Below are 12,173 nucleotides of genomic sequence, written 5' to 3' on the forward strand. Positions count from 1 at the left end.
ACGTAGTACGTATTCCAATACAGTGTACATGACCACCAGGAATATACGTCAACCATAAAGACCGAATGTTAAACGATATAGATCAACAAAACACATGTCTCAAAAGTGGCCACAAAGCGCTCTGGCAAAGGCAGAGGAGCCGCGTACACAACTGCCACTGCGTCTGACCGCATAGGATTCTGGGTAATGCAGTGAAATGAACAATTTTCGTGCCCGAAATGTCACACAAATCGACGCCTCTCAGGACTACATGTCCCAAACAAACGTAGTGTGCAGTTCCGCGTGCTCCGGTAACTATAGCAACCGTGTTTGACTCCTTAATTAAGTATATGCAAACAGAAATATGAGTATGTGTATATAATGTTTAATATATATACATATATTGTTCATCGTGTAAAGTTTGACCACTTAAACGTATGTTTAAGCTCTTATTTTGCTCTACGCAAGAAACCACCATAGTTTTTGATGTGTCACTGCGCGCGATGATGACGTCATTTTCCAGCGACTTGTAGTTTCCTCCGTGAGTTTAAATTGTGAGCGAAACTCTCTGGATTTTAAGCGGTTTGTATTTGGAATACGGCAAAACTAAAAGGGAAGCCCTTTAATGTTTAGTAATATAAACAACTCTTAACTCGGCTTAAGTTTAACGGAACGCGGAAGTGTATGTGTAGATAGCAGCGTGGCTAATTCACGTGCACTCGACAGTCTGTGCTTGGAGCTAACGTTAGCTAGGTTACAGTTAGTCGGTCGAGACTACAACTTCTAAAAGACGTTGAGAGACACGCTGTGGTGTTATTTGTGTTGTTGTTGGTGCATTTAGTTTAGTTTGAATGGCAGGCAGCAGGATGAAGCTGGAGCTGTGCCGGGTGGCTTCGGGAAGTAGTCGCCTGGGTGTTCTGACAGGTCTCGGCAGGACATCACAGCAGTCCTTGGACGTGCCAGCTTGTCTCCTGTACACACACTTTGGGACAGTTCCGCATCTCACACAAGACACACTGCACACCGCGAGCAACCTTCCCTCTGTCACACAGGTCACCCTGTCTCACATGTAAGTTCTACACACACAAACACACACAGTTAAGCAATATTTTGCAGTAGGAAATTGTTATTTAATATCAGTGAATGAGCAGAATTATTCATTCATCGTTTTTCTTATTGAAACCTGACATGAGGACAATGGGGGAAAGTCATAAACAAGAAGCATTTGAACGTTTTTTTTGGTCACCTATTAAAGAAAATTATATTTTACGTATCATTAGTGAAGGTTGAGCTGATTTTCCTTTAATTTTCTTAGAATTGAACTCTGTGAAATCTAACTTGCATCTCGATCACTTCTCCCTGTAGAGGTGAGCACCAGGAAGTGTTGGAGGAGTTTAAGGATGGTTTCAGGAAGTTTGCAGGTATGTAAGTTCAGTAACTTTTTCCTCTTCATATAGTAAAACCGGAGCAGAGGCAATGGAAAAGCACTGATTGATGATGATGATGACGATGATGATACCTAGTGCTATTTCAGCATGTTCAGCTTTTAAGCTTCGACAAATACTGAATTCAGTATTTGTCGAAGCTTAAAAGCTTTTTTAACTGCCGGGGAATTATATAGCCAATTCACTTCTCTTGCTATTGATGCAGGATATGTTTATATTCATAAATCTATCAAACTCTTCTTTCATTTTTAATGAAACACTCGACCAGATTTGAAAGCATTTATTCATAACTTTGAATTAATGCTGTTGTGGTTGACTTGTTTGTTTTCTGTTCTGGAAGAACATTTAAAACCTCAATTAAGTGGTTTTCACTTGGAAAGAAAACTCAATAAGTAGTAAAATGTTTACTATTATTAAATCAAGTAAGAATTTGGATCATTTACCTATAGAAACCTTTTCAAATTGAGTTTTTTTGTAACCAGCAGACGGTGTCCTTTTTATATACCGTCTATGGCCAAAATGGACATACTGGAGGACATTGCTGTGCTTTTAATTATGATGTACGCTAAGTTGAGTGTGAAAAAGCCGACTAAATTAGTGCGGTTCTGAGTGTTTATAAGAATGCCCCCAAAGAGTGGACTCATCAGGCTTTTCAGTACATCAGTAGCAGTAACATCAGTGGTTAGTAAGCTTTACCCTGCCTCAAACAAGCTAATTTTTTAAATTGGAAATGTAATCACTGTTGTGCCACTTCATCTCACTTCAGGAGATCATTACAATCTGTCTCTAACACCCTAGAAAGGAAGAGTAGTGATTAAATAATGAGGGAAATAAAAGCATTTGAGACCTTTTGTTTTGCCACCTCTTGATCTGGTGCTTTAGCTGTGTTTGCTGATGAGGCCTCCTGATACCCCCCCCGTCCAAAGTTATCACATTAATATGTGGTAAATGTTACACCTTGGATGAAACTTTCCTGTCTGGTTTTGTCCTTTTTTGATCGATAATTTGATCCATTTGTTTTGTTCTGTGTAGGTCTTCATGATACTGTGTTGTACTGTTCGCTTCATGATCCTGCAGCCCTCTGCCCGACAGGCTACACTACTAACAAGGTGAGTACTGATGTTTGCTTCAGTGAAAAAACATTTTAAAATTCCACTTACTGGCAGTTAGTTTTCAAATGTTTTAATTTAAGTTTATTGTCATCCAGTAGTAGTTGCTGCTAATAGCAACTACTACTAATATAATCTTATAAACATAATGCAGTGAAAGCTTTTGTTTACCTTTTCAAATATGAACAAACGTCTTGTCTGCTACATTCACAGCATTGTCAAATTAGTTTACACAATTCTGATTAAGCCCATCTACTCCACGCAACACTCCTGCTGTGTGTCGTTCTATTTCAGTATGGTGGTGTTCTTTTTACATTTACGTTGTGAATGATGGAGGCAAGGCAGAAGCACAACAGCGCTAGTAAAGCGAGACAACAACTTGAACTGCACTTTCCCAAATTACTGCCTGTATGTGCCAGTCACAGCTGCTGCTGTTCATTCACCATGCTGCTCCAAGTTCCCTGGATGCACGATGGACAAGTAACGCTACTTGTCATTTACACACTAATTTACGCAAATTGTCCCCCTCATCTTGCTGTTATCAGACGGTGTCGGTGTGGGGCAGTGGTGGACGGATGGAACTGACTGTGGCGAAGTTCATGGCTCTGCAGAAGACCGTGCAGCCAGACTGGTACCAGAGCATGGCCGACGGAGAGACGTGGCAGAGCAACACCTCGCGCAAGCGCGTTCGGAAGTCTGTGGACCGTACGCTCGCACATTTGGACGAGTGTCTGCTGGTGCATCAGAACTCAAAGGTTGACAAACACACACACATACAATGCACACAGTGAGAGTAGTTCTGTTTACAGATAACTTGGGCTGTAATGCATAATGCAGCGGGTTATGATTAAATATTGCGATACTGTAAACAAAGCAATATATTTATTTTTATTATTATTATTATCATAGATAATGAAACAGCCTCCACAGTGAAGGTGATTATTGCATATCTCTTTATATCACAATTTTACTGCGTTATCCTTCAGTGAATAAGATGGTGCATTTCTAACCGTGGTGCTCGTTGATCCAATCCTTCATTAATTTTTAATATGCTTCATTCTGCAATTGCCAGAGTGTTTTTTTTTTTTAATGCCTCTGCATCATTGATGTTTGTAGTTGTGTTGCTTTAGTTAATGTTGTCTTTTCTGTGTGTGTCCCACTTTTATGAATACTGTTTGCTCAAGTTTGGCTTCATTGATCTACTTTAACCTGAGGGTTGAGCTGATTCAAATTTTGGTGGTCACAGGTCAAGGTCGACGTGATCATGTAAACGTGATTAATCAGGAATACCCGAGAGGAAATTTCATAACATCTGGCTCAAGGATTCAAGGTCACTGTGACCTCAGAGCACATGGTTTGGGCCATAAGTCTAAAATTCATATTCTTATCAAGACTCTTAACAACCTTAAGTTGTTACTGCAAACACAGTCTGAACAGACGTGGCTATAAGAACCACAAGACTTACATTCTATTTTGATGCTTTCATTGCCTGCGTGTCATTTGTAAATACTGCTTTTATGTGTTTTTTTTACTGCTTAGAGCAATAACAAATTTCCACTGGGACACTGAATGTAAAATGTTGAATTATGTCTAACAAACAGAACTGACAGTGTACTTCAGGTCAATCTTTATATCTGCATTGCACTGAATGACCGCCGCCAAGTTCAGTCAACATAATTTCAAGTTATCAAACTCCAGATGGGCGTCTGTCAAGAATTGAACCTTTTTCTGTCCCCACAAATCCTGTCATTCAAAATGAGTGGTTGGAAAATGTAACTGTAATCTGTTAAACATCTGTGTTGGGCCCAAGCAGTTATCTCCTCCTCCGTCTTTGTCCTCTGACGTTCTACCTATCGTGTAGAATCTCATTCCGTCTGCTGTTTAATCACCGACCTGTCTGTCACTGGCAGGAGCTGGAGGGAGCGGAGGTGTTCGGGGTGGTGGAGGGAGGAGACATCCTGGAAGAGAGGCTTCGCTCGGCGAGGGAGACGGCGAAGAGGCCCGTGGCAGGATTCTGCCTGGACGGCTTCCAGTCGGGCTCCATGGACCAGGCCCTGAAGACCCAGCTCATCAGCGCTGTGATCAAAGAGCTGCCTGAAGACAAACCCAGGTTAGCACTGCCCATTACTGCATGGGAAATACACTCAACAGTCACTTTTTTAGGTACAAGGGACTGTCTAATAGTGTAGCAGGATTGGCACTTCAAGTTTCAAGATGTTGTGGATTTAGAGATGGTTGCTATTGGAACTGCAACTAACGATCAATGAATCGTTTGGTCCACAAAATGTCAGAAAATGGAGCAAAGAGACAAAGAAAATATTCACATTTAAGGAGCTAAAACAATCAGAAATCTTGTTTTAATCATGAAAAAAGCTTCAAAACAATTAATCGTTTCAGCTCCTGTTGCCTCACTATCATTTTTAAACCAGTCTGGTCATTCTCCTCTGATAAGCAAGTAATTTTTCTCCCACAGAACTGCCACTCACTGGATATTTCCTCTTTATCAGACAGTTTCCTGGTAACGCTATACTGTATGTGAAATACTCAGATCAGCTTCTCTGGCACCAAGAACCTTGTCACGCTGTCAATTTAATGCTCGGTTTAATCTTTAGCAGGTCCTCTTGCCACAGAGTTGCTATCATGTGAGATTAGATTAATGTTATTAGTTTAGTGGCCAGTAGGGATGTGAATCTTTGGGTGTCTCACGATTCGATTCCGATTCTTAGGGTCATGATCGATTGAAAATCGATTCTTGATTCATGCGATTCTCGACTGAAAAAGTTGATACAATGCATAGTGTGTTAAGGCAAATTATGACATCAAAACAATACAGCTTGTATAAGATAATGTGATTTTTATATAAATTGATTCCAATGATGTAATCGCATAAAGGCAAAACAGTAAACATTTATTCATTCAAAACAAATAAAAACGTACTTACTGTACAAAAAAATAACTTGCATAAATAAAAGCTGAGCTAGCTAGCTGCCTTTTTCTCCCAGAAATTACAAAAATAAACTGTACACAAATAACACAAACCGGCGTTTTGTGTGTTTTTTAAAAATAGAAACTTAAAAAAAAATAAAAATTTTATTTTGAAGTTTATGAATCGATTAGAATTGCGATTCTTATGTGAATCGATTTTTTTCCCCACCCCTAGTGGCCAGTGAGTGTATGTGCAGGATAATCTGGTAGAAAGTGCATGGATGGATGTATAAAATTCTTACAGAAGTTAATCAGTGAATGAAATTATTCCAATCAGTCTTTTCGTGGGTGTCCTCCACGGAGGAGGTGATGAAACCACTGACAGTGTTTCATTTGAAAAGTGTCCAACTGATTAAGTCTAGATCACCTGATTGATTAACTGACTCGTTGATCTCCATTTTCATTATTCATTTAAGATGGAAGTCACGCGGCTACGAACAAACTATGTTTTCTAATGTTGGATTTCCAGTCAACGAACACACACCATTGTAGCGGTGAAGTTCACCGACGACTGATGCCTTCGTGGCCGTTTGTGTGCAAAACAATGTGTTTGAGATGCTGAATGGGGCCCAGTTGTTGCGTCCTGCTCAATCAATTAATTATCCCGCTTGATTGATGACAAGTAAAAACAGAGCAGCTTCTTCTCTGCTGTGCTCCCTCAGCCCCTCCACAGTCTGTCTGTCAACAGTCATTACCTCAGTCCAGCCTTTAAGGATGCTATCTGTGTCGCTAAGCTTTTATCCATTTTTACCACCAGCTCTTTTTAATTTACCAACAATTTTGGACAGTGTGCTGAAAATGTATTCTTTCTTTTACTCACATTTCTGAAATCATAAGACATGTATGCTGATTTAATAACGTACGTAAAACGTTAGCAACGTAAAATGAAGTCCAGTGTGTAACGTTTGCTGCAATCTGCCGTCTCACCATTAGATGTCACTCATTCTTACAGACTGGACCTTTTTAAAGATGAATCTATTTCATTAATCAACAATTAATCATTGTAATAATTCAGGAAAGTTTTCCTTCTCTGGTTCTCGGACATTAAGTAGGATAAATATCAGAGGGAAAACGACGTCAATATCACTTTTAAAGGTGCATTACGTAATTAATCTAAAGCAACTGGCCATAAAATCCTCCTAATATGTCACAGAGACTCGGGAATAATGTTCATATAACAAACTGAACTCACCAACAACAGTACAGTCAAACTATTCGCATTTAAAAAAATCTTTTGCAGACTGCAAATCATGTTTATGTTTTGAAATCATGTTTTGGCATGTGGCGACACCTACCGCCGTCTACCAATCATTGTAGTCAGTAGAGTCTCAGCTGCCGAGCAACCACGGGTTGGCAGTTACAATGGCGGAGAGAATGAAACCTAAAAGACCTCGGTATTTTGAATTTGAGTGTAGTAACTGTTTTTGGCCACATTCTTGCATATGTAAAAATAAACCATCGAATAATCTATAAAAGTCCTCCTCCTCCTCCTCCTCCTCTAATGCTGCTCCACACAAATGGAAATGACAGAGGACTTCTGCGCATGTCTGGGTGATGACTTTGTTGTTTGTGAACGAGCTAATTTTTGAATACTGTGGGACACCGTCCCCGCAGGTTGCTCTGGCTGTGAGGGAAATGCTGCTTCCTGATGGGAAGTGTGCAGCCGAGTCTTAATTGAAAGCCAAATTGGGCTTGACCTTGTCGCCTGCAGTCAGAGTCAGATGGAACCAGTTAACTGGAAATCCCAGGACGAGCAAAGGCGCAAAATATGTATTCATGTGCTGTTATGGCGTAGACAAAGGCTGCTGGTGTGTTTTCCATTAATGTTAATGATTCAGTTAATTAATTCACTGTTTTGTTTCGTGACTCTCAGACTGCTGCAGGGCGTAGGACGACCTGACGAGGTGCTGGCCTGCGTGGAGGCCGGCGTGGACCTGTTTGAGGGTTTCTTCCCGTTCCAGGTGACGGAACGAGGCTGCGCTCTGTGCTTCGACTTTGACGTCTCCCTGGACCCGGAACGCGCAGGTAGAGCGCCCCCTGCAGGTGTGGTGGAGTAGTTTTGTCACAACCTTTTGAGTTCAGATCTGGACCTGGTCCTATTTCTTTTACTGAAGCATTTTTTATTGAATTCCCCAATTTTTTTTTAATGTTTTTGTTATGTAGGCCTGTTTTATATGATTATTTGAGTGCTTATTTATGATCCATTCAATTCGTATATTATATATTATATAATATTTTATTATAACATCATTTCATATAATCTTGGACATGCAATTGAGTTGATTATACATAGCCACCGACACAAATACTAAATCAAATATATTTTGCTTTTGCTTGAGGAAAATGTCTCTCATCAGAAGCTCTTTGAATTTTAATTAACCTTTCCTATTTTTAGCTAAATACACCAAACAAAACTGAATAAAATGAATCGATTGAAAGGTTTAAATTGGTTTAAATTCAATAAGCGGTGACGCTGTGGTTCCAGGCTTAGTTTTTCTCCTTCACTCCAGCCTCATGGACATGCTTAAATATGCACATATACAGTATATATATATATATAATATATATAGTATAGTATAGTATAGTATATATATATATATATATATATATATATATATATATATATATATATATATATATATATATATATACATACATATATATATATATACACATATATATATATATGTATATATATATATATATATATATACATATATATATATACACATATATATATATATATGTATAGTATATATATATATATATTTGAAATGCAAAGAAATGTTATCTGTTGCTGTAACATTCCCTGTTTCAGTTGCATTAACCCCACTCCCCTATGATTATAAACAAATATATAATTCATGTTCAAATACATTCTGCAAAAACAGCTTTCTTCTTCCTCTGGCACTGACATATAGATATATGTAACTCATTATATTTTGAGACACGTAGCACTTGAATCACGGCATTCACTTTTTTTTTTTATTCCACTTTTTTAAATGGGGACATAGGGTTAACATGAGACATATGCAAATTTCGCTGTACCTTTTTTGTAACAGTTTTTGCTCTTGTCGAGCCGAATGACCTTTTTTAGGTCTCGGAACCTTCCCCAAAGCCACAGCATGACTTATTTAAAAGTGGGATGACGTCAATTACCCCCACAAAACACTGGCATTCCTCTCCTGCAGCAGGCAGTGTGTGCCAAGAGCAAACTGACATGATGTCACTGTGTAATTTGGGAGTTGGTAAAGGTCTCTTTCGCACTCTTCGTTTGTTATGAACCGTAATGAAATTTGATGATTTCACTGATAGATTTTTTAATTTTTTGCTGTGTAAATACTCTGAAATGTCATCGGAACAGTATGAATGGTGCAGAGCCAGGAAGTTTGTAAGCCGCTCTCTGTCTTGCACCAAAGTCCATGGAGAAATCAGCATGTTTTTTTTTTTAGCTTGCAGGGACATAGGAGCTGCTGGTCCACTGCAGCCTTGTTTAGTAATTTCTGTCAAACTTTGGCAGCAGTGGACCAACAACTCTTGTGTGCTGTTGTGTAAAATTGCTTATTTTCTACATTGGATTTTGTTGCAGAGAGTGAGCAGTTTATAAAGTGAATAAAATACAAACTTATATCTACAATATTGTTCATTTAAGCAGGCGTGTGGCTGGTTTTCTGAGATGAAAACCCAAGAACTATCCCTAAAGATGATTAAACCAGTGTTTTACTTTCTATGAGGTATCAACAACATTAATTGGGTGCACAAAGGGGCAGAGGTGACTGTTGCAGGAGCCAGAGTCCAAACAATTAACAGAAATGTATTCATTTTGCATTAAACTCAGACATAGAGCCTATGGCTACTAAATATATATATATATATATATATATATATATATATATATATATGTTTGTGCTTGTGTAAAATAGCTGATGTGTAATATCTAGCCTAGAGTCAGTTGAAATAATTGGGTGGGGGAGATATTCAGCTGCTGAAATGAAATCAATGATGTGCCACACAGCAGCTCCTTTTAAGGTAACAATTAAGTCTGGGCCTGTCGTTCAGACAACTGTCCCAAGTGCATCGCAAAAGAAGTGTTATGACAGGAGCTGTGGGAAATACATCCACTCACCCCGCCGTGGACTCATGTGCTTCATTAAAAAAAGTTGCGTTAAACCGGTCTGACAGAAAGAGTGAAGTTTGGTATCCGCCAGCAACAAGTGTCGGCACGGCACTAATCGATTTTGCACTAGGAGCTTAATGGAGTTCAGTGTAGGTGAGAGCAGCGGTGGTGTCAAACCTAAAGAGTCCTTCGAGTTCCCCTCCCAGCCAATTACAGGGGCCGGTTTGGGGGCCGGTAGTTAAAGGCTGCGAGGGGGGTCAACACCCCCCAAACACACTTCAAATTTAATCTCCTTTTTACACAGCAGACCGTATGCTAACTTATTCTTTTCCCTCCGTACTTACACTCTTAACTTTCCCTTTCCCTATTTTTTACTGTGTCTTATCTCTGTGTGGTTCTTTTTCCTAACAGAATGAAAAACATGTTTGTCCAATCTGATTTTTCTATACCACAAGGTACAAAAATGCAACAGCAACACAATTTTATCATTATGGGGGAGAAAAAATGATGAAAACCTAAACAGTTTAGGTTAGCAGAGGAGCAGTCTTTGCCTTTTTGTGCGTTGGATGTCTGTAAGATGTAATACACGCACGAACAGTAGGGGCAGTGTCACAGGGTCATGCATCTTCTACGCCACTGTTGCTCAACCCTGGTTCTTTTTAGAAGTTTCCTTGGTCCAACGCAGCTGATTCAAAGAAGTCGTTATCAGGCTTCTGCAGTGCTTGACGACGAGCTGACCGTTTGAATCTGGTGAGTTGGAGCACGGATCGGGGTTGAGGAAACACACGGTTCTACACACATTTTTGTGTGCTATGATGTCAGAAGTCATCACAAGCTAAGTAAGTTCCTCCAGTGTGGCCGTGTTTTCTGTGAATGAAATGCAATCTTGTTATTTCTGTGAGTTCTTTTGTGCGCTCCACCAGTGCACTGCTATGCTCCCAACAACTATGGCTGACAATTTGAAGTGTATTTGCAGCCTCGTTGTTATTGCAAACGATTTATTATCTGTCAATCACATGTTTTAGAGGAAAGTTGGATAATTTTGTGTTGAAATGCACATGATAAAGGTTTAGAAATATTTGTTTCAAAGTACCCAGAAAATCTAAAAAACATTTTCTTCTCATCTTTACTCGCTGTTGTTTTTTTGCAAGGAAAAACATGTTTGTTTGCTGTAATCAAACCTAATTTTATGGCTTTTATTGTCACACTCCTCCACAAGCTCCACCAAGAACCACTACATAATTTCAGTTTTATGCTTTTTTTTAATATACACTTAGTCATTCGCTCACACTCCAGTTTCCACTCAACCAATTGTGCTTTATATCTTGTTTGTTTAATCATTACCGTCATTATGGACCTCTTTCCCCTTTTCTGCTCTTCTTCCTCTCATTCTGGTGATAAAAGATCATCAGCTCTGTTACTATTTTCTCTCCTCATTAGATTAAGTGCAGTTAGAGAATCCATCTGCACAAGACAGGCTTTGATCGTCAAAGCATAGGCAGATAGCAATAATGCTATCAGTGGAGAAAATATAGGTCACACAGCTGTGTATAACAGGGGGTCCGGCTCTCGTTGCATTAGTAAGTGTTGGTGTTTGATTTCTGCCGCTCGGCTGACAGCGTGACAGATTTCTGCGTATGGAGAACGAATGATGGTGGTGGTGTGTTGTGATTAATGAGACGTCCGTGTTTCTGCAGTGCTGGAGCTCGATGGCGACCAGAAGGACACAGTGGGAGAGACTCAACGGAACGGAGATCCTTGTCTTGATCAAACACAGATGACGTCGTTTGAGATCAATCTCAACGACAAGAGGTTTGTGGTGGATCATTTAAAGAGCAGCTGTGCTTGCGTCGTCTGTGGTTCATTCATGAATACAACTCTTCTATTTGTATCCAGGTACCACGACGACTTCAGGCCCCTGGTGGAGGGGTGTGGCTGCTACTGCTGCAAGAACCACCAGAGGGCGTACCTGCACCACCTGCTGGTGACCAATGAGCTGCTGGCTGGAGTCCTGCTCATGATCCACAACACCACCCACTACCACGGCTTCTTTGATGCTCTGAGAGAGGCGCTGGCCAGTGACAAACTGGACGTCCTCAAGAGACAGGTAATTAGGCAGAGGGATTAGCACACAGGGAGACGGGAGTATGAAGAATAAATCGGTAATTTGGAAGCGGGATTGATGTCACTTTTCCCCCAGAAGATCACTGGACTCATTTGCCCCGAGGCAATCAAAACTTGCTTTTCACTGTACAGTAAGAGGATTTGTTGTGATGCCACATAGACTACATATGTTGCTGTAGTCATTTCCCTCAAGTGTTTTTTTTACAGCTCAAAGGTTGTGTTCAGACCTAGTATTAACATATTCCCCAGGAAATTTGATCACAAGTGGACCGCGATGAGTTCAACTGTTCACGCCTGGCATTAACTATACTTGGTGTGTGCAAGTGTCTCCCTGCAAACTTGGCTCTCGTCTCACATCGTGTCACGTCTGCTAGAGATGAATTTACGTTTTTAACAAGTGTGACTGAACAGTTG

General features: G+C 40.0%; 1 protein-coding gene across 1 annotated transcript; it reads left to right on the top strand.

Annotated features, from left to right (window-relative positions):
• Positions 1-830: 830 nt before the first annotated feature.
• On the top strand, positions 831-11,763 carry qtrt2 (queuine tRNA-ribosyltransferase accessory subunit 2; the record flags this gene model as incomplete). The annotated part of the gene is made up of 8 exons (XM_083901327.1): positions 831-1,048; positions 1,345-1,400; positions 2,457-2,533; positions 3,079-3,288; positions 4,444-4,643; positions 7,392-7,543; positions 11,333-11,447; positions 11,532-11,763. 8 exons carry the CDS (start codon positions 831-833, stop codon positions 11,761-11,763), a joined length of 1,260 nt encoding a protein of 419 aa, XP_083757453.1.
• Positions 11,764-12,173: the final 410 nt, after the last annotated feature.

This window comes from Microchirus variegatus (genome assembly GCF_963457635.1).
Source record: "Microchirus variegatus genome assembly, chromosome: 15".
NCBI classification, from domain to species: Eukaryota; Metazoa; Chordata; class Actinopteri; order Pleuronectiformes; family Soleidae; genus Microchirus; species Microchirus variegatus.